This window comes from Grampus griseus (assembly GCF_964374135.1).
Source record: "Grampus griseus genome assembly, chromosome: 11".
NCBI lineage: Eukaryota > Metazoa > Chordata > Mammalia > Artiodactyla > Delphinidae > Grampus > Grampus griseus.
Genome location: NC_139005.1, coordinates 39,457,032 through 39,479,090, shown reverse-complemented (window position 1 = coordinate 39,479,090; position 22,059 = coordinate 39,457,032). Strand labels below are relative to the sequence as shown.

The 22,059-nt window shown below is 54.6% G+C and overlaps 2 protein-coding genes across 5 annotated transcripts; both read left to right on the top strand.

Moving 5' to 3' along the window:
• Positions 1-1,468: 1,468 nt before the first annotated feature.
• On the top strand, positions 1,469-13,978 carry LMBR1L (limb development membrane protein 1 like). 4 transcript variants are annotated; one of them, XM_082666717.1, is made up of 17 exons: positions 1,469-1,712; positions 4,625-4,709; positions 6,006-6,039; positions 7,090-7,229; positions 7,417-7,520; positions 8,170-8,296; positions 8,808-8,876; positions 9,014-9,078; positions 9,425-9,497; positions 9,591-9,674; positions 9,770-9,846; positions 10,411-10,488; positions 10,639-10,712; positions 10,947-11,037; positions 11,121-11,187; positions 13,042-13,203; positions 13,404-13,978. In XM_082666717.1, exons 1-17 carry the CDS (start codon positions 1,641-1,643, stop codon positions 13,469-13,471), a joined length of 1,470 nt encoding a protein of 489 aa, XP_082522843.1. In that variant the 5' UTR covers positions 1,469-1,640; the 3' UTR covers positions 13,472-13,978. The 4 variants fall into 4 exon arrangements, with proteins under 4 accessions (XP_082522843.1, XP_082522845.1, XP_082522842.1 ...); XM_082666719.1 differs by having other exon boundaries at positions 4,594-4,709; XM_082666716.1 differs by having other exon boundaries at positions 9,425-9,674.
• Positions 13,979-16,178: 2,200 nt separating this feature from the next.
• Positions 16,179-20,381, top strand: DHH (desert hedgehog signaling molecule; the record flags this gene model as incomplete). Its single annotated transcript, XM_082666926.1, has 3 exons — positions 16,179-16,481; positions 19,232-19,493; positions 19,756-20,381. 3 exons carry the CDS (start codon positions 16,179-16,181, stop codon positions 20,379-20,381), a joined length of 1,191 nt encoding a protein of 396 aa, XP_082523052.1.
• Between the last annotated feature and the right edge of the window lie 1,678 nt (positions 20,382-22,059).

Genomic DNA, 22,059 nt, shown 5'->3' with positions numbered 1-22,059 from the left:
TATGTATATACAAGTATATGCTTTTTATTTCCCAAGGTTCTACTTCAAATCACTGGGGAAACAGAATAGAGATAAAGGTACATGCCCTGTTTCAAGAGTACAGAATTCATTTGTTCATTCTGGCCCCTGACTCTTGCTCAGATAGTAACGGGACACAGTCTAGTCCTTTAGAATTGCGCTCTTATTCTTCAGTGGGGGGTTTTGCAAAACTCATCCCTTCTTTTAAGTTTCCCTGTACTACTCCCTCCATTTTAGAGGAAGGGTTTAACTCCATGAAGGTGGGACTTCCCAAACAGTACATGTATCAAGGTCATAGGAAGGTAACTTGCATCCCTTGTGACAATATCTCACCATTTTCTAATCTCTAAAATGCTAATCATAGCTTTCCCTGGGTAAAATGAGATAAAATCTATAAAGTGAGTGGCACATAGTAGGTGGTCAGCTAATGTTTGACTCAGCCCATGATCCCCTGTGGGCATTTCCTCACAAAGTTTCAGATGGATATTTCTGTAGTTTCTTATCCACTTTTCTTTGGTATTTGTTCTAGCACACACTAGGGCTCCCACAAAAGTGACTGAGTGAAAACTTGGCGGCAGTGGGTTCCTCACCCCACAATAAACACTTTCAGAAAATGCTACTACGCAATGGAATATTACTCAGCCATAAAAAGGAACGAAATTGGGTCATTTGTAGAGACGTGGTTGCATCTAGAGACTGTCATACAGAGTGAAGTAAGTCAGAAAGAGAAAAACAAATATCCTGTATTAACGCATATATGTGGAACCTAGAAAAATGGTACAGATGAACCTGTTTTCAGGGCAGAAATAAAGACACAGATGTAGAGAACAAACGTATGGACACCAAGGGGGGAAAGCGGGAGGGGATGGTGGTGGTGCTGGTGGTATGAATTGGGAGATTGGGATTGACATATATACACTAATATGTATAAAATAGATAACTAATAAGAACCTGCTGTATAAAAAAATAAATTAAAAAAAAAGAAAATGCTACTACGGGCCTTTTGTTACTGAGCAGCCGTACCTTTCAGAACCCTATGGTGCTCTCACATTCCACCTGGATGGCCTGATCCAAATGGCTTATTTAACCAAGGTCACACTCGTTGCTCATCAACTACGGGAGGTGAAAAAGACAGTTGCTTAGTTTTAGAACGAGCACCGGTAAGCCCCAAAGGTCCCGCCTTCCACGGGGCGAGCCTATCAGCGTTCCTCTAGCGAAGAGCGGCAGCTCAGTAGGAACCAATGAGTTCCGCTCCCTGGAATGATCCCGCCCATCCGTTGTGTTGTCGCTCTGCCTCTTGTAAAATAGAACCGGGACTTGCGCTTCCTCTTAGCGTGCCTATCGGCTGGTGTCTGCGTTGAAACTCTACGGAAGCCTGACCTTAAAGGGGAGGGAGCAGCGGGGGGCCGGGGCCCTTTAAAACGAGGCCCGCGGGTGCCTGCCCCTTTAAGGGAAGGGCGTCCAGACGACAGAACCTGAGCCCCAGATTACCCCGAGTCTTCGTCACAGGCTGCAAGAAACGGCTCCTTCGCTGGGTCCGGGTGCTTGGCGGCGGCGGTTTCATCCCCGCTGGTCCTCCCCGGGCCCGGAGACACCCCCGCCCCAGTCATGCTGAGCAGAGTATGGAAGCAGCTGACTACGAAGTGCTATCCGTGCGAGAGCAGCTATTCCACGAGAAGGTCCGCGAGTGCATTGTGAGTGCGGGACCCGGGCAGGAAGGGTAGGACCAAGTGGGGAACGGGGGTCGCGGGAGAGGGAGGGTCCGGGTCGGAGTGAGACCACCTGGGCTCAGAGTGCCGGCAGACAATGCTTGGTCCAGGGGCTAACGACGAAGGGCCCTGGTCCGACCAGTGCTCGGGCTGGCGAATCCCTAGATCGGGTCAGCTGGGTAGCTGCGCGATAAACAAAGCCGATCGGTTTCCGTTCCTCCCGCTCGACACGCCCCTCCCCCCTCCTGTCCCCCACCCCCGCCCATGTTCGGAGTGCAGGTCTTCGTGTGTCTGGGAGCCTGGTGAGCCTGCCGGTTTTAGTCAGATGGTTGGAGAGGGATGGGTTTGGCTGGGGGGAGGCTTATTTGCACTTACCCCTCAAACCCAAATAATGTTTGATGAAGGGGAGACGAACAGTGGACTTTGGTGGGTTTCCCACTTTAGAAGAAAGTACTCTTGCTGAGGTGGATTCTACTGTGTAGAGATGGGGAACAACTAAAGTTTCCCCTTCTTTTCCTCCCCCTTATTGGTGTTTGTTAGAAATCCTGCAAGCCGAGTTTCCTAGCTTCCCAGCCATTCAGGGATTTCCTGTGAGTGGTTTCCCCCGGTGCTACAGAGGGCACCTGGCTGCTTTCCTTACTGCCTCACTGCCACCTAGAGTAACAGCTGAAACTGCCACACAGCAAGGGACTCCTCACTTCTGGGCCAGGGACACCCAGTGGAGTTTAGGGGATCGCATCTTTCTCAGGCCGGCTCTGAACTCTCATCTCTCTCCTTTCTTCTCTGTCTCCTCCCTTGGAGCTCCCCTGGGTAGCCCTCACCCACAAATACTAAAGGGAAAGGGAAGGGTTTAGAAGAATAGAAGTTAGTGAGTGGAGAACCCACTGATGGGGTCATCCTTCATTTTTCTCAGACTTGGCCGTAGTCTGCCCTGGGCAGCCTCAGATTGGAGGAGGGCTAAAGTGAGCCATGGCATAACTAGGTCTGCCCTTATATGTGAGGACTGAGAAGTAGGGAGTATATCTGTCCATGTGTAGAGCTCCAGATCTGCTTTCAGGAAGCTTTCCTTGTGTGTTTCTTAGTGGATAGTTCCACATGACAGGGTTGGGCATATCGTGGAGGCACACCCAGGCCTTGAGACAGTGTAGAGCCAGAGACCCACATTCCTAGAGAACAGGGAGGGATGAGACCTTGGACAGAGAAGCAGCCTCCTGGATGTCTCCCCCATCCTTTAGTCCCATTAGCTGAGGACATCAGTGCTGGCCAAGGGCAGCCTGAAGGCTTCTAGTACCTCCACCACTTGGCTCCAATCCCCTGCTCTAGAAAATGACCTAGCCTCTGCTGGAACTGCATGGAACTGCGTGGAACTCCAGTCTGACCTTTTGAGCCCTCCCACCTTCCTGCTTATTAAGCAAGCCCAGGGCAGAGCACTAGGCAGTAAAAATCTTGCAGTTACAATCTGAGTGGCTCATTCTACCCTACTTCCCTGATACTAAAAGCTACAGTTTTGTCCTGGACCCTTGGTTCTCCTGGGGTCTATGACTTCGCTCTTTGCATAGAGAGCTGTATGCAGATTCCCTGTAGGGTCAGCTCCTCTTGGGGACTGGAGCACCTATGAGACTGATTCTGCCTTCTTTTTTAAATTTATTTATTTTTGGCTCCGTTGGGTCTTCGTTGCTGCGTGCGGGCTTTCTCTAGTTGCGGCGAGTGGGGGCTACTCTTTGTTGTGGTGCATGGGCTTCTCATTGCAGCAGCTTCTCTTGTTTCGGAGCATGGGCTCTAGATGTGCGGGCTTCAGTAGCTGTGGCAGGTGGGCTCAGTAGTTGTGGCTCTCAGACTCTAGAGCGCAGGCTCAGTAGTTGTGGTGCACGGGCTTAGGTGCTCCGTGGCACATGGGATCTTCCTGGAGCAGGGCTCAAACTTGTGTCTCCTGCATTGGCAGGTGGATTCTTAACCACTGCGCCACCAGGGAAGTCCCTGATCTTGCCTACTTCAAACGCAATAACATCTCAAGATTCTCTGGCCCTGGTTGTGGAGCCAGACTGTCTAGTGGCTCCTTCCCTGGGCAATAGCAGCTTACTTGCGGTAGAGTAGGGATGCATGCATGTGTAGAATAACCTGGCCAAGTCCTGCCATAACTGTCCATTGGAGGAGTAGTCCCCCAGGGGCATGGGACAGACCCTTTGAGGCCTACCCTGCAGTTGCAAATCACCTTAGGTAGGGACCAGGGATTGATAGCTTTTAAAGGGGCTGATGCCAGCTCTAGAAACTTTATAGATGTGGGGCCCCAATTAAAGCCTACTATTAAGGACAGGGCATCAAAGAGGCTCTAGTTTGGCCCAGAGCAGACCTGATCTTTCAGGGCCCCTGAATAAACAGAGTAGAAGCTCTGAGTTGGTCTAGGAACATGATTCCTACTTCTTTTCTCCTAGAGCTTGGATCAAGGTGGGAGTGGAGGAAGAGGGGGGTGCAGCACCAGGACAATGCAGACATCCCCTTCTTCCCCTCAAACCTGCTTCCTTTTCCAATAATGTGCTAGGAGTAAATTCCCTCTGGTTCTGTGGCCTGTTTCAGGTGTGCGGATATGTGCATCTCTAGCAGTCTTCTCTGACAATTTACCAACCAGGGTTCAGTTGGAACTATTTTTTTCCTGGGAAAAAACCCTTGTAGAGCTGGGCATGGTACTGTTTTCCCAAGTGCATGGGACAGCCCCTGTCTGATGCTTCTTGTAGGCCCCTGAGGCCTTGACTAGAAGGAAGTACTGGGGAGAAAGATGGAACCCCTGGAAGTATGGAGCCTAGTTTTGGGAAAGTGTCCTTGTGGAATTAAGAGAGGCCATTGGGGCTGTGAAATGTGTGGGGCTTAGAGCTTCTCATCTCGCTCACACTCTGCCACAGATCTCAACACTTCTGTTTGCGACACTCTACATCCTCTGCCACATCGCCCTGACCCGCTTCAAGAAGCCTGCTGAGTTCACCACAGGTACTTGTGACTTCCCTCCCTTCTACCTGCCCTCTGCCAGTGTTCCTGTTGCCATGGCACCAGCCTCAGGGGAAGCAGCCTATGGTGCCTGCTGGGAAAGGAGGGGTGGCCGTTCTGGAGCCTCTGTCTCTTCTGCTTCCCTCCCTCCACAGGCAGAGACAAGGTGGTAGAGTGGAAAGTCTAGATGGAAGTCCCTCAACTAACAGAGCCACAGGGCAAGTAATGCAACTCTTGTGACCCTCAGTTGCATCCTCTACAAAATGAGCCTAACAGTCTCTACCCAGTCCACTGTCATTGTGTAGAGCAGATATGATGGCTAATGTGAAAGCTCTCTGTGAACCTAAAGCAGGCAGCTGCAGGGTGAATGTTATCATGGGCACAAGCTCTGTCATCTCCTCTCCTAGTGCTCCTATACCCAGGACCAGAGACCTCCCTGACCACGGGGGCCCCAGGACCTGGTGATGGTGACCTTCCTCTTGGTAGAGAGTTCAGATTAAAGCTTTCTGTAGGCATTGTGTGGTTAAGGGGAGGGACACACTTACCACAGTTCCTAGCTCCAGCCTGTCCAGATCTTCCTGTCCTGGCCTGAAGCTTTCCTCCCTTCCAGACGGCTTTATGCACCCTCAGACAAGAAGGCAGCTAGTCCTCAGTGTGATTTCCCTGGGGACTTTCTCCATGATTCTCCCTCCCCGCCCTGCGCCCCCGCCATTTCCCTTTGCTATACCTAGCCACTGATGTAACCAACCTCACAGACCAGTCATTCATTGTATTTGCAGCTTACAAAGAGGAACCTATGATGGAGGAGAGCTGGGGAAGGAGGGAAGTGGGGGAATTTCTGGTCCATACTCTCTCCACCTGGGACCACTGATTTTTTTTTTTTTTTTGCGGCACGCGGGCCTCTCACTGTTGTGGCCTCTCCCGTTGCGGAGCAACAGGCTCCAGATGTGCAGGCTCAGCGGCCATGGCTCACGGGCCTAGCCGCTCCACGGCATGTGGGATCTTCCCGGACCGGGGCACGAACCTGTGTCCCCTGCATCGGCAGGCAGACTCTCAACCACTGCGCCACCAGGGAAGCCCCTGGGACCACTGATTTTTTAGCTGCCACCCTGGCTAGAGAATAGGTTGTGGGGTTCATAGTGTGAGCTCTCCCAGGGCCTCCTGCCCAGCTCTGCCTCAGTGGGCCCAGGCCCTTCTTTCAGGAGACAGGAGGGAGCAGGAGAGCACACTGCAACACAGATGGCTCCCAGAGCTGCACACTGATGGCCTGCCTCTTCCCCATGCCTCTGTCTTTTGTAGCGGATGATGAAGATGCTACAGTCAACAAGATTGCGTAAGTGTCATTGTCTCAGCACCTGGCACTAGTAGCCTTTAGAAGCTGGGATCTGAGGCCCCTGGAGCTGGGGGAGAGTAAGGTGTCAGAAGAGAGAGTTTCTGCTTCCGCCCCATTTCTGGCTTCTTCTGGCTTTACGCTATCCTAGGGATGCTTGGAAAAGCTGCTGTTCCTGTCTCCCAGGTTGGGCCGGGAGCTTCAAGCAGCCTCTTGGCCGGGAACTCTGAAGCCTCTTCTGCGGGCCTAAGTCACCAGAAGTGGCTCCAGCTTGGCGTCACCTCCCAGCAGCCACTGGAGAGGATGTGGGGTGGGGATACAGACTGATGGAAACGGCAGGGGATGGGGAAGGTGGAACGCCCAAAGGCGGGGCATGCTTATTTCTGAGAGGATGGCCCTTAATCTAGGCAGTTATTATTCACTAGCACCTAAAGAGAAAAATATAGAGATGACCCCTCTGATTCAACAGGCAACAGATTAAAAGGCAACCCCCCTCTCTCACCTCCAATGGACCAGCTAGATAATTGTCCCTTCTTTTCAGCTGATGCAGCCCAGGGCACAGGCCTTGGCTATGAAGCTGGGTTTCAACTCCCCTTGTCCCCGCTTTGCCTTAGTACCTTCCCATAGGGCATAGCCATATGGAGTGACCCTGCTCTGTCCAGGCTGAAGAAGGCAAGCTCAGAAATCCACTTCCCTGAGCTGAGCAGAGAAGTCAGGCCCTTTAGCTTGGCATCATGCCCGGCACACCCTATAGGCAAGTGCGGGAGGACCTCATTCCTGGGGACAGTCTGGGCAAGTGATATGGCGGGCGACCAGTTTCCCATAAATGCCTGAGGTGTTCCCATCCCACATGCCAAGGCTTTCCTGGAGGTAAGGGCTACGGTGGGGAGGCAGTGAGTAGAGCCCCAGCTAGACAGCTCTTTCCCTAGGTCTGTCACTGCTACAGCTGGTTCTAGGAGAAGTCACAAGTGCCTGTGGGGATGAATGGGGCTTCTTGGGCCCATGGAAGTGAGTGTCTGAGCTAATCAGAGGCACTTCCCCTTCTCTGCCCAGGCTCGAGCTGTGCACCTTCACCCTGGCAGTCGCCCTGGGTGCTGTCCTGCTCCTGCCCTTCTCCATCATCAGCAACGAGGTGCTGCTCTCACTGCCTCGGAACTACTACATCCAGTGGCTCAACGGCTCCCTCATCCATGGTACATCGATCCTGGTTGCAGCTGAGGGTGGGGATGGAGAGCAGATAGGGTAGGGCAGACACAGACAGCCTGGGCTAATCAGTCATAGAGCACCCCATCCCTCCCGCCTTCCCTGCCACATGGTCAGTCCCCAGTGGGTTGGGGTCCCCCCTTAATGACCATCTCTGCTTCTCCTTTTTTGCTCTAGGCCTCTGGAACTTCGTTTTCCTCTTCTCCAACTTGTCCCTCATCTTCCTCATGCCCTTTGCATATTTCTTCACTGAGTCTGAGGGCTTCGCTGGCTCCAGAAAGGTGAGTGGGGGAATGTATCAATCAATCTGTGCAGACAGGAGACAGGATTCCACTGAGATGGTTCAACTGAAGAGATTTTAATGAAGAGACTATTTGCAGAGGTTTAATCAGCACTAAGGAGCTTGAGGCGCTAGTGACAACAGGAGGTCATTACCACCCCTAAGCCTGTGGGAGCCAAAGGAAGAAATAATTTCTGGAAGCCACTGATAGTGGAAACTGGGGAGGTGTGGCCACCCAGGAGAGGAGCTAGTGTCCAAGGTGCCCAAGGTGGGAGGAAACACAAAAAATTACCCTGGACTCTTTCTCTTCCTACCTTCCACTCTCCTGCCAGCCCTTCCCATTGGGCAAGGTGAACAGGAAACCAGAGGGCAAAGAGCTTATGTGACACAGACCTCGGGGTCAGCCTCCCAGGGCAAGACAGGGATGGAGAAGGGATCTGGGGAGGGGGATTGCAAATGAAGGATATCCAGTAGAGGGAATGATCCCGGACTGTGGGGCAGGAGGACAGAGTGACTTAGCAGAGTAAGCGGGAAACGCCCTCCGCTGCCTCCTGAATCCGGTCCTCTCGGGTCCCCAGCCAAGCTGCCATCTCTGCCGTCTCCTTCCTTCCCCACACTGCCCGCCCCCCACCTACTGCCTCCTCCTGTAGGGTGTCCTGGCCCGGGTCTACGAGACGGTGGTGATGCTGATGTTCCTCACTCTGCTGGTGCTGGGAATGGTGTGGGTGGCGTCAGCCATTGTGGACAACAGTAAGGCCAGCACGGAGTCCCTGTATGGTGAGAAGGCCAGCTTCCTCCCCACCCTCCAGGCCGGCTGACTCTTCAGCTGGCCGATGTTCCCTTGCCCGGACCAACTGTATCCCTCTAAAGTGGAGCAGTTTGGGACCTTCCCCCTTAGACTGAAGTTTCAGACGGATGGATTTCAGGCCAAATCCAACCTGTAGAAGTGTTCCATTGGGCCCATACAATGATTAAAAAAAATGTGAGTCTGTTGAAACGGGGAGATTTCACATTAATATCCAGGTTTCTGGCTTTGCTTGACAAGGTTGAGGATCTGGCCACACTAGGCCCCAGTGACTTGGGCCAAATAGTGGTTGTGCCCTTTAGATAGGATCTCCAGTTTGCTATAGTCTCTGTCGCTCCTTCGTCTGGCCAGCTTTCCTCATTTACATTACTTTCCTAACCCCTATAGGCTTTTGTCTTGTGCCTTTGCCTAGACTCTGAGGCCTGTCATCCCCCAGTAAGCAGGAGGAGAGAGATGGGCTGACGTACTTTTTTTTACCCTTAGACTTCTGGGAGTACTACCTCCCCTACCTCTACTCCTGCATCTCCTTCCTCGGGGTCCTGCTGCTCCTGGGTGAGTGTTCAGGACCTGAGAGGGAATGGGTAAGGTCCTCAGGCCAGAGCAACCAGGGTGGAGGATGAAATGGAAGGGTGGGTAGGGGAAGCGGTAGAGAGAAGGGTCTGGTAGGTGACTGGCTCCTGTCCCCACAGTGTGTACTCCGCTAGGTCTCGCCCGCATGTTCTCGGTCACTGGGAAGCTGCTGGTCAAGCCCCGGGTATGTAGTGCCCCTTGTCCTTTGATCCTGCAGGACGGGCTTCCTGCAAAGCTGGAGCCAAACAATGAAGCAACCCTACAGTTGTGCAGTGCACACCTTGCAGAGGGCCACAGCCTTTGCTGGCTCCTGTATCCTTGACCCTCATCACCTGGAGCTGGTCACCAGGCATACAAAGCAGAAGACATGGCAGCTGGGAGGGACTGCATAAAGTGCCTGGCCGCAGGGCGGTGAATGAGGGAAGGGGAAGGAATAGGACAAAGGAGGCCTGAGATGAGCAGGCTTCTCCTGGGGCCTTTGGGATCAGGGAGCCTCTGACAGCCCATCCCTCCCTTTCCCCCGCCCACAGCTGCTGGAGGACCTGGAGGAGCAGCTGCACTGCTCAGCCTTTGAGGAGGCAGCTTTGACCCGCAGGATTTGCAGTGAGACGCAGCTCTTCCCAGTTGGGATGGTGAGCGTGGCTTGGGCAGGGCCTGTGCAGGACTCGGGGACAGCACCATCTTCTCTGCCCTCAGATCCCACTTCCTGCTGGCTGCCCTTGGACATGGAACTGCTGCACAGACGGGTCCTGGCTCTGCAGACACAGAGGGTCCTGCTGGGTATGTGGGTTGGTAGGCACTGGGATGCCTGCTTTCCCCAAGGAGAAGAGAGCCTCATTCTAGGCCCTTGCTAACTGCTTCCCATCCCTGCACAGAGAAGCGGCGGAAGGCTTCAGCCTGGCAGCGGAACCTGGGCTACCCACTGGCCATGCTGTGCTTGCTGGTACTGACGGTACGGATACCAGCCTTGGTGGGGGTGGGAGGTAGTAGGCCCTTGAGTACCTTAGACCTTCTCAGGGAGCAGGGAGGAGATGCAAGGACCTGGTTATCATCAATAATTGTAGTTGCCTCTCAGCGAGTATCTACTTTGTGTCCCGCCTTGTACTGAGCACATCAGTCCCCATTTTGTAGATGACGAAACTGGGAAGTTAAGGAGTTTGCCCAAGGCCGCGCAGGGCCTAAGCAGTTATGCAGGTTTGCTCTGGGGTGAAAATAAGGGTCGAAATCCAGTCCATCCCTCCATTTGCTACATCCTGGACTTGGGAGTAAGTCTTATTTGTCTGGAGGAAGAGGTATATTTTTCTATTTGGCCTTTTTGCAATCCTTCCCATCTGGAGAGGGTGCACCTTATAATACCCTCAAAGGTGCTCTCTTGCTAGCATCAGCCTTCAGGAGGTCCCACACAGCTAACTGGAAACTGAAAATGTTGGACCAGAGTGTCTGCTCTTAACATTCAACTCTGGATACAACTGTGGGCTGGGACAGGGATGGGAGTGCATGACCTTGCCTCACACAGGGTCTGTCTGTGCTCATTGTGGCCATCCACATCCTGGAGCTGCTCATCGATGAGGCTGCCATGCCCCGGGGCATGCAGGTACTGGGCTGCCCTCCCACCGTATCTTTTGGGGAGGGCCTAAGAAAGGCTGGGTGAGGGGGCAGAAGCTGAGGCCAGAGGGTAGGCTGGGTGCGGGTGGCATTGATGATGGTGGGGCGTGCTGCACAGTGACACTGCTCCATCTCTCAGGGTGCCTCCCTGGGCCAGGTCTCCTTCTCCAAGCTGGGCTCCTTTGGTGCCGTCGTTCAGGTCGTACTCATCTTGTATCTTTCTGGAAACCCACCGTTGCCTCTCTTCACCAAACCTGTCTCCTCTGGGTTGCTGGGCAGAGCTACAGTGGGAGTGATAGGGAAGGGGGCAAGACTTGGCCAACCCGGGGTTCAGAAAGAAGGAAAAGACTTGATTTGAAAGGAGCGCTGGGGGAGAGAGGTCTGTTCCCTTTGAGATGAGGCATTAATCCCTGGGAGCAGACCAGTTCTTCCCTAACCCAGTGACAGTTACCTGATGGTTTCCTCGGTCGTGGGATTCTACAGCTCTCCACTCTTCTGGGGACTGCGGCCCAGATGGCATGACACAGCCATGACGCAGGTAGCTGGCCTGGGGGGCGTGCCTGGGCACTAGGTGCTGGCAGCTCTGCTACCCTGACCTGCCCTTTCCTTAATCCCACCCAGATAATTGGGAACTGTGTCTGTCTCCTGGTCCTAAGCTCAGCACTTCCTGTCTTCTCTCGAACCCTGGGTAAGTAGCAAAAGGAGGTAAGAGAATTGGCTTTTTTTGAGTACCTGCTGGTACTAAGCAGACACATTATATTCATGCTCTCTCTAATTCCCACAACAAACCTATGAGGAGGGATTATCTCCATTTTACAGATGGAGAAACAGAGGCTCTATAAAATGCTATGCTGAGCTTCAGAGTAGTGTTGCTTCAAAGCTCATACTTTTTCCATTTGCTACATCCATCCCACAGCCTCCCCTACTTACATTTCTTTTTTTTGGTGGAGAAGCACCACTTTCCCCCAAATCTTCTTTTGCGGTGGATCATCTGATAAACAGTTCTTTCTTTTTCTGCGGCATGAGGGATCAACCCTTGCCCCCTGCAGTGGCAGCACGGAGTCTTAACCGCTGGACCGCCAGGGAAGTCCCAACATTCTCATTTAAAAGACGAAAAACAGGGACTTTACCGGCGGTCCAGCGGTTAAGACTCTGTACTTACACTCCAGGGTGCGCGGGTTCCATCCCTGGTCGGGGAAATAAGATCCTGGCTTGCTGTGCTGCGTGGCCAAACTAAGATTAAAAAAAAAGAGAGAGAGAGAAACAGAAAAGCTAACTGATTTACCCAGAGTTATACAGCTTGTTTGAAGCAAGGCCAAGCCAGGCTAGAACCTCTGTCTCCTGAACCCCAGTCCAGTGTCCAGGGCTTTTTCTACATGCTGGGCATGAAATAACATGCTCAATTCTTCTCCCATCTTTAGCTATGATCTAGCATTACCTGGTAAAAATGTTCAAAACTGTAACTGCTTCACCCAAGGTAGTAGGGGAGTTGCATAGGTTCCCCACCTCCCCACCATCATCATCCGTATACTGTACATGATTTAGTATTTAAGTCAGTTCTATTTGATTCTTAAGTTCATATTCTCTCTACTGTACCATTTGTACTTATGCCATGGCGATTTAGGAAACTTGGCCTGTGGGTCCACCAGTTAGTTCCTTTAAGGTTGGATGCTGGTAGGAATATTTTTTAAGTGGGGGGGGGGGGGGCGGGGCTCCAGAATTTTTTTTTTTTTTGCGGTACGCGGGCCTCTCACTTTTGTGGCCTCTCCTGCCGCGGAGCAACAGGCTCCGGACGTGCAGGCTCAGCCGCCGTGGCTCACGGGCGCAGCCGCTCCGCGGCATGTGGGATCTTCCCGGACCGGGGCACGAACCCATGTCCCCTGCATCGGCAGGCGGACTCTCAACCACTGCGCCACCAGGGAAGCCCTCCAGAATTTTAATTTATGATGATTATATTATTATTGTTAGGGGCTTGGTAAGTGTTGGAATAGTGCCTGGCACATATAGTGCTTTGTGTGTGTTGTCTCATTTAATTCTCACAGTCCCATTATTTTCTCTATAGTTGAAGAAACGGAGGCACAGATATTTAATGAATTTGCCCCAGATCACACAGTTAGATAGGGTGGAGTTCGGATATGAACCAAAGCAGCCATGACCAGAGTCAGAGCTCTTAGCCTCCACACTGCTCTGTCTACTAAAAAAAACATTTGGTGACATTTGGCTTGTAGGCTCCTGGCCCAGGAACAAGTAGCAGGCCCAGGATGCTCCTCAGGACTCCTGGAGCCAGAGGGCACCCCCCATGGGAGGAGAAGATGCCAAACTCTGGAAGGGAAGTTAAAGCAAGCCTAGCTGCTGACACTTTCTTCAATAGCCCTGAACTGTCCCTGAGACAGAGCTTGGGAGATAGGAATAACTAATGAATAGAAGCCAACCTATTAGTTGCAGTGTTGAGATGTGGCCACCAGGAGGCAGCAGAAAGCTGGACTCTGAGCCAGGGAAGGGTTGGGGAGGCCTACCTCCCATCCTGGCCTTTGTACTTCAGGGCTCACTCGTTTGGACCTTCTGGGTGACTTCGGACGCTTCAACTGGCTGGGCAATTTCTACATCGTGTTCCTCTACAACGCAGCCTTCGCGGGCCTCACCACTCTCTGTTTGGTGAAAACCTTCACCGCAGCTGTGCGGGCAGAGCTGATCCGGGCCTTTGGTGAGAGGGAGTGGGGGTGAGGCTGGTGGGGTTGTGGGATGGAGCCCTCTGGAACAGTGGTCATCCCAAGCAGGAGAGATGGCATGCTGTCTGCTTTGTTTGCAGTGTATCTCATCCACCCATTCTGTGGCTTGGTTGTCTTATCCCTGAGGACTGAACCTATATCCCGCTTTTGACTGCCCACCCTGCCTCTTCCACAGGGCTGGACAGACTGCCATTGCCGGTTTCCGGTTTCCCCCGGGCATCTAGGAAGACCCAGCACCAGTGACCTCCAGCTGGGGGTGGGAGGGAGAAAACTGGACACTGCCATCTGCTGCCCAGGCCTGGAGGGGTGCCCAGGGGTGGGTGGACCTCAGGACCTGGAATCTGAGAGGGTGGGTGGCAGAGGGGAGCTGAGCTGTCTGCACTGTTGCATCATCTGAGCCAGAGTTTGGGACCAGGCCCCCCAGCTTTTCCAGATTTAACTGTGGGCCCCAGCGTGAGGTGGGGCTGGGTGACTGGGTCTGGCTCCCCGTCCCAAATTCGTTTACACATCAATCTGCCTCACTGCTGTTCCGGGCCATGCCCATAGCCATGTTTACATGATTTGATGTGCAATAGGGTGGGATGGGCGCAGGGGAGGGACTGAGCTGGAGGCAGACTTGGAAGGCAGATTGTCTCCCTTGCCTCTGGCCCAGCAGAGCCTAAGCCCTGTGCTATCCTGGAGGAGCTATGGACCACTGGAGAGACGGGGTCATAGGGAGGAGAGGCCACAACCATCAGCAATAAAGTTGATCCCAGGGTCTGCTTTGGTTTTTTTAAAGGGCCTGTCTCTGTGTCTATTTGAACAGCTTTGCTCCCACCAGTCCTGAGTCTGCAGAGAGAAACAGAGGGGTCCTTCCCACCATCCTTTCCCTTCCCCTCCATCCGCGTCCTCAGTGACCTTTGGGGACTTGGGTCTGGTGTTAGACCATACAATTAGGCAGTGGGAAGCTCCTCTTCCCTTAGCCTTCCTTAAAGCTGGCTGGTCACCTGACTTTTCCCTATGCCCAGACCTTATTTCTGTGCCTTGGTTATTGGGGGTAGGTGGGCATCAGTGTAGGAATGGGATAACATCCCCCTATATAATATCCCCTTCCCCCCTACACAAGCCCTTTCCTCCTTGACCTGCCTATTGGATGTAGAGTAAAAGAAGTGGCTGCCTGACAAGGGTTTATGATTCTCAGAGAAGAACCTAACTCCATCTTTCCCGAGGCTATCAGTGTCTTGAATACTCTACAAGCCCCCCTGCTATGTTGGGGGTAGAGGCAAAGTTTCCGCTCATGGTTATGTAGCTTGTACATTGCACAACTGCTAGAGGCACCATTCACCTCACAGTCACTGTATGTATAGTTACTACGACTTTTCTTGCAAATGGCAATCAGGTGGCTTGAGGAAGGGCTGCTTTTTTCTAATGTACACATTACTGTGAATGTTAGCCATAGAGCTGAGTGAGGAGTGAGTATGGAATACCAAAAAAAAAAAAAGTGTAGTGCCACAAATACTTGCTGAGCACCCTACTATAGGCCAGGTGCTCAGCTGAGATTGTGTTTAAGTTTGTGCTTAAGAACTGCTGTGTGTAGTAAGGGTGACATTTTAATACCATACCACAGTGGATGGCAGTTAATCACTGGTTCTCAAGGAAACATAGAGGTCCAGTGTCAGAACATCAGGCAAGGCTTCTTAGAGAAAGATTTTTTTTTTGCAGTACGCGGGCCTCTCACTGTTGTGGCCTCTCCCGTTGCGGAGCACAGGCTCCGGACGCGCAGGCTCAGTGGCCATGGCTCGTGGGCCCAGCCGCTCCGCGGCATGTGGGATCTTCCCGGACCGGGGCACGAACCCGCGTCCCCTGCATCGGCAGGTGGACTCCCAACCACTGCGCCACCAGGGAAGCCCAAGAGAAAGATTTCTAAATGATAGTAGATTAATGGGTGAAGTGTTGCAGGCTCAGAGCCTCTGAGATGAGACCCGAATGGCTCCAGCGGGGGCAGAGAAGGAGAAAGATAAAGAGGTGACTAGATGGAGGGTAAAGGGAAGAGATCATCAGACTGTTAGAGACTGTGACTTTAAGTACCCACTGCCCTCCAGCAGCTTCCAATCCACAAGTTGGGTGTTTGGCAAGGATAAGAGGGGACAAAAGTTTGAAGTCCTAAACCAGGCTATAGGTATGAAGCTCTGTTCCTCATTCTGGGGAAGCTCCCAGCAGAAGACTGCAAAGCTACCTGGGAAAATGGTCCCCTGGTATCCAGCCCTTCCAGTCTTGGTTACCGCTAAGGAGGAGAGATGGAAGTGGGGGAGGACCACAGAAGGGAGGCTCTGGTTGTGTGCCCAAAGGGCTTGGCTGGCCTTGGGCAGAAATTGGATCCCATAGCTCCTAGATGATAGCGGGGGGACATGGCCTGCCAGGTAGGCTTGGGGAGAGCAAAGATCCGATTCGAGTATCAGGGTGGTTTGGTGCCACACATAGGCTTAGAGGTAGAGGGATGCTTATCCAGGCAGCCAAGGACTGTACAGCTGTTAGAATTTCCTAGGCAGGTGCCTGCCTGGTTTCCAGGGTGGAAACGAAGTGGACCAGCGGTGGCCGACTAGAGCCCCCGCCCCGGTGGTAGGGGGCGGGACGGTCCTGGGAGAAGGGCGGGGGGCGGGGCCAGGGGCCACTTAAGGCGGAGCCCCGGCGTTCTGGCAGAGCCGGAGCCTGACGGCAGAGCCCGGCAGGATTGGCACTTACCCACGACCCCCCTTCCCTGCTATGATGGCCGGTCAGTAGCAGGTTCCAGACCCCCCGGGGGTATGTAGGCAGAGCTAGCGGCAGCCAGGTGTGCTGAGCCACAAGAGCTCTAGGGCACTCTGGGGGCAGCTCTGCCTGCTGCGCTCTCTGGTGCAGGGGGAGATGCCCAACTGACGAGCGAGCTGGTGAGGACAAGAACGTTCCCTTTTGGCCCGAGTCCGCTGCATCCATGGCGCTGCCGGCCAGTCTGGTGCCCCTGTGCTGCTTGGCACTTCTGGCGCTGCCGGCCCAGAGCTGCGGGCCGGGCCGGGGGCCGGTTGGCCGGCGCCGCTATGTGCGCAAGCAGCTCGTGCCGCTGCTCTACAAGCAATTTGTGCCCAGCGTGCCCGAGCGGACCCTGGGCGCCAGTGGGCCGGCCGAGGGGAGGGTGACAAGAGGCTCTGAGCGCTTCCGGGACCTGGTGCCTAACTACAACCCCGACATCATCTTCAAGGATGAGGAGAACAGTGGTGCAGACCGCTTGATGACCGAGGTAAGGAGGGCCTCTCCCCACCTGCTCGAGGGCACCGCCAATTTCTCTGCTCTCTGGCAGCTGGCGGAGGGGACGGGGGATGGTGTGAGCTGGACTTCATCTATAGGGACCTTGATCTCAAGGATCTACCTACACTCCTCACCCCTCACCCGCCCCCCACCCCAAAACACACACACACACACACACTCACACCTCTGCTGGCTGTACTGAGTGATCAGGAGGGATCCAGGGAGAGGCTGCATGGGGAGGGGGAGAAGGGACTAGTGAGAGTGAAGCTGGGAGAGACAGGGAGGGCGGGGAAAGGAGGATGGCGGCAGGCGAGACGGGAAATGGCTGAGGCGTGGACCGGGGGTCAGCTACCGAGCCAGGCAGGAAGGGCTGGGGTGAGCTGGGGGCCAGGAGCTGGCTAGGCAGCAGACAGAAAGCTCTACCCTTAGCCTGGCTCCTGACCTGATTGTGTTAAAGCTCTGTGGGCTAAAGAGACTGAAGGGGCTGGGAAAGGGGTGACCAAGGGTCAGGTCATCAGGCCATCTACCTGAGGAGGGGCTGGGCAAGAATTGTCTTTGGCATGGGGGAGGCATCTCAGAACCAAGGTAAAGCTATTCTAGAGTCTAAACGACTGTCCTGGAGTGAAAAGTGATCTTTGATGGGAAGAACAGATGGGCCCACCTGAGAATCAAAGGGTTCCTGTGTCCCTCAAACTCAGTGTAGCTCAGGGACTTTCCTTGGAATTAAAGGGTTAAAATGAATTCAACTACCATGTATTAAGCATCTGCTGCAGACCAGAACCTAACCAACCTATGGTGAGGTGTGAAGGACCACCTCTGCCCTGTGATCTCAAATGTCAGAGCTGGAAGGAAACTTGGAGGTCACATTCTTCCACCCCCCCCACCCCACCCCCACCCCCGCCTCCCATTTTTACATGAGAGCTGGGCCCCAGGAGGAAAAGTGATTTAATCAAAATCTTGAAACTAATTAGTGGCATGCCTGGGACTAGAATTCAGGACTCCTGATTCTAAGTCCTATACACTTTCCATTACACCACCTAATTGTGTATGGAGTGGGGAGGTGGGGGGAGAGGGAGGGGTACGGATTTCCTCTGATTAACTGCCATAGTTTTCCAGGTTACTTTGTTAGGAAAACCTGTCCAGGGGAGAAAGAATTCCTTCTTGCTCTTGCCCTGAAGCATTCCTCCTCCCCAGAGATTGGGAAGGGGATACTCCTTCCCTCCTGGCCAGGGATGGAATATCCTGGCCCTTTCCTCTGGTTTCCACCTGCAGCAGAGGGGGCAGAACAAGGGATAGGCCCAGGAGAGGCTCTGACAGGCCTGGGAACCCCCCTCGGTCCTGCTTATCTCCCACACCCTGGCTGCAAAAGGCCTCCATTGAGTTGGCTCTGCACTGGGCTGCTGCCCCCGCAGGTCAAGGCCTCAGGGCCTCCTTAGGGGACAAAACGACAAAAAGTTGGAAGGAGTTACCACTTTTCCTGTCTTCCCCCTCCCCTCCTCTCCAACCCTGCGGAGGTGTAGAAGACTCGGGAAGAAGGGCAGGGGGGAAACGTCCCTCTGGCAGTTAGGAGAAAACCAAGTCCGAGGAGAGGTCAGAGCGGGGAGAAGAAAAGGAAGCTGTCCTCTCTGTGCCTCCTCCCGCGAGGTCCGTGCTGTGGTGCGCGCCAAGGTCTCCGGCTCCCAGACTGGAGCGGCCGAGATAACCGTGGTCTCACTCCCCCGGCGCAGGCTTCCAGCCGCTGCTGCTTTTCCTCCTCTCCACTCCCACCCTGCAGGGGGCCCCCCAGATCCGCGCAAGGGCTGCTCGCGTTATTCTCAGGTGTTACTCCCACGCCTTTCTGCGCTGCCTCCGGAGCAGAAACGGAGAGACTGGGGGCTCTCAGGGCTGGCGGAGCCCGAGCTGGAACTGGGAGGGCTGGCCGCGCTGGGGGAGGGGACCCGGCGGGCCGGAGCAGGGATGGGGGGCGCGGCTTTCTGCCCTTTCCTCTCTCTGAGCCGGGGCGGCTGAAAAGCGCCTTTGTGGATGGAGCTGCTGAGTCCGCTTCTCCCGGCGCGTCCCCGGCCTCGGCCCGGGATTCTCGCTCGGTTAAGTCATCCGGGAGAATGGCCATTGTACTTCGCGCAGCCCCCGCCGCCCCAACCCTTTTTCCAGCAGCCTAGATCCCGCACGGCTCCGCTTGGGCACCTCTGTGGGGGGGCACTCGCACCACGAAAGGGTTAATGCTAGGGGCTGAAAGGAGGAGGAGGAAGGAAGGAAGGAAGCGATGCCCGGTGCCAGGGAAGGCAACGAAACAAAAGATGAATCAGGCGGAGGGAGGGCAGCCGGGGCTTGGGGCGGGGGCCAGGCCAAAACAGGGGCTCCTCTCGCGGAGCCGGGCTGCTCAACCCCTCCCTGACCAAGCTTACACCCGCTCTCTCCACTCTTGCCCTCTCCCAGGTTGAACTGAGGTCCCAGAACAACTAGGGATGAGGGGCGGAAATTAAAAGTGGGGGAAAGAACTAGGTTTGGGCGCTCCCTCTCAATATCAGGGGTGACCCCACAGTTCGCCAACGACGTTCTGGAGAGCATAGATTAGCGACTACACCCATTCAGATTCTCACTTCCTCAGGACACTCAAAATCTGGGAGGGACTGGAGGGGTGTCGGGAAAACAAAGAAGAATTAACCCGCCCGTCCAGGTCGCTTTAGCCCCCATGCTGGTGGTAGTGGTACTGAGGAGACTGACTCCTTTATTCTCCGCCAGCGTTGTAAAGAGCGGGTGAACGCGCTGGCTATTGCGGTGATGAACATGTGGCCCGGAGTGCGCCTACGGGTGACCGAGGGCTGGGACGAGGACGGCCACCACGCTCAGGACTCACTTCACTACGAAGGACGTGCCCTGGATATCACCACGTCCGACCGCGACCGCAATAAGTATGGGTTGCTGGCGCGCCTGGCAGTGGAAGCCGGCTTCGACTGGGTCTATTACGAGTCCCGCAACCACGTCCACGTGTCTGTCAAAGCCGGTACAGTACGGGGTGGGTGGTGAGGTCCCTCCGGGAAACTGAGGGTACGCAGCCCTGTTGCGACTCTAGGGTTCCCCAGGCGGGCGTTAGTGTTGTAAACCCCCTTCCGTTTCTGCCCAGGTTAGGACCAGATCCGTGGGAACTTGCATGTTGTTCCGGGACTGGTGAGGTCTGCGCTGGGCTTGACCCACGTCTTTGACAATATGTACTAACATTCTGGAACTGGTCTCCATGCAATCCTCTCTCTGCTTGTCCCCTCCAGATAACTCACTGGCGGTCAGGGCAGGCGGCTGCTTTCCGGGAAATGCCACCGTGCGCCTGCGGAGCGGCGAGCGGAAGGGGCTGCGGGAACTGCACCGCGGTGACTGGGTGCTGGCTGCAGACGCGGCAGGCCGGGTGGTGCCCACACCCGTGCTGCTCTTCCTGGACCGGGACTTGCAGCGCCGGGCCTCTTTCGTGGCTGTGGAGACCGAGCGGCCCCCGCGCAAGCTGTTGCTCACTCCCTGGCACCTGGTGTTCGCCGCTCGAGGGCCTGCGCCCGAGCCAGGCGACTTTGCACCGGTGTTCGCGCGCCGGCTGCGCGCGGGGGACTCGGTGCTGGCGCCAGGCGGGGACGCCCTTCGGCCTGCGCGCGTGGCCCGAGTGGCGCGGGAGGAAGCCGTTGGCGTGTTCGCACCGCTCACAGCGCACGGGACGCTGCTGGTCAACGATGTCCTGGCCTCGTGCTACGCGGTTCTGGAGAGTCACCAGTGGGCGCACCGCGCCTTTGCTCCTCTGCGCCTGCTGCACGCGCTGGGGGCGCTGCTTCCGGGCGGGGCCGTCCAGCCAACTGGCATGCATTGGTACTCTCGGTTCCTCTATCGCTTGGCGGAGGAGCTGCTGGACTGAGCGCTCCAGGCATAGAAACCTCGTGGCATCCGCCTAAACGGGAGTGTGCGGGCTGAGATCTGGAGATGTGGGCAGCAGACGATGCTGATTGGGAGGGAGGGAGGGATAGGGAGAAAAATGGACGCGATGGTTTAGGGGCAACCTCTAACTGAGAGGTTGGGTCCTAAGTAGATGGGGTTGATGATGGGTACTCGTCGACGAGGACTATTTCTCCTCTTCTTCCCCAGTGCCTCAGCCCCACCCGATTATTTTATTTTATTTTCTATTTATAAATTGTAATATAATAATCTGCTTGCCCCGCCTGGCAAGATGAGGGGCTGGGGCACAGCGTTAACAGTTATCTGACATGGGAGCCAATCTGACATCTGACATTTTCCTACAAGTGGGCTAATAAAGGGAAGGCTTCCAGGAGCTTATTGGGAAATATCTCTATTCAGATGGTGATTTACCTCCAGATTGGGGGAGGGGGGTACGGAGAAAGGGAACCATACTTTACTTCCCATTCCCCTCTCCTTCCCCAGCAGGTCGTCCCACCCTGCTTCCTCCTCTCAGAGGAGGCATCCCAATCGACCAGCAACAGAGACCAGAAGAGTCTGCCCTTTTCTAGGCTGCTAGTTCTTTTTCCCACCCAGAGAGGACTAGCATTCTGCCCACATGTTTGCATACCGACTGTTGGAGGGACCAGGGTTACCTAAGGAACAAGAAAACCCAAAAACGTCCTTTTTCTGTTCATAGGGGCTCCAGAGGTGGCTCAGGCCACTGTGGGTACTGATACTTAAAGAATTCTGGCCCCCAATTGTTAGCCTGCAGTCCTGGTCCCTCCCTCAAGAATCACCGTAATCCCCATCCTACTCTGGTGTAAGGGGTCTACATGGGGCTGATGTTTCTTGGGGGGATGTAACTGGACCAACTGATGACTCATGGGAATCCCTAGCTAATGCATAATAATCCCCACACACTCTTGATCAAGAGAAAGAACCTGGACAGAGGGCTAGAACCTATCCCTCCTGATGGGCTGAGCCCAGATGTATGGGGGTAGAGGGGGCATAGGCTCTCCAAGCAAGGGCACATAGGAATTAAAACCTGAGCCCCCTTCCTGATCACCTGTCCTGGTTGTTGTTTCTACTGGCTTCCTCCACCTTTCCCCTCTCCCCTCTCCCATTATTTCTAGCTCTGCTTTCCTGGCCTGGGTGTTTCTGGAACCTCTGGGTCCAACGCAGCAGACACCTGGAATCCAGGCAGGCAAGTGCCCCTGAGTTAGGAATGGAAGCTCCGAGGAAGTTGGACTGCACTGGAAGGAGAGTGTCAGGGCCCGGGGAATGGTAGGGGTTGGCGGTACCACCAGGAGCCCACCCTTCCCTGTAGCGGCTATGCTCTTCCTGCACAGGGTCCCTGCTATATACTGCCCTCTAGTGGCCTTCAGGATCGGTTCCCTTCCCGGCCAAAGGAAAAATGCTGCGCAGAGGGTGGACTGGATTTGTGCAGAGGAGCCTTCTCCCAGGATGCAAGAGATGGTGGATGGTACTTGTTAAGCTGCCAGGGCTTAGCCACAGGTATCAGGGGCTGGCGAGGAACCCACCTGCCTCTCATTTGGAAAGTGGCACTTTTGTATCCCTTGCACCTGGTTTAGCTCTGTGGCTCCTGGAAGCTGGAGGTATGGTTGTAGCCTGTAGTATTC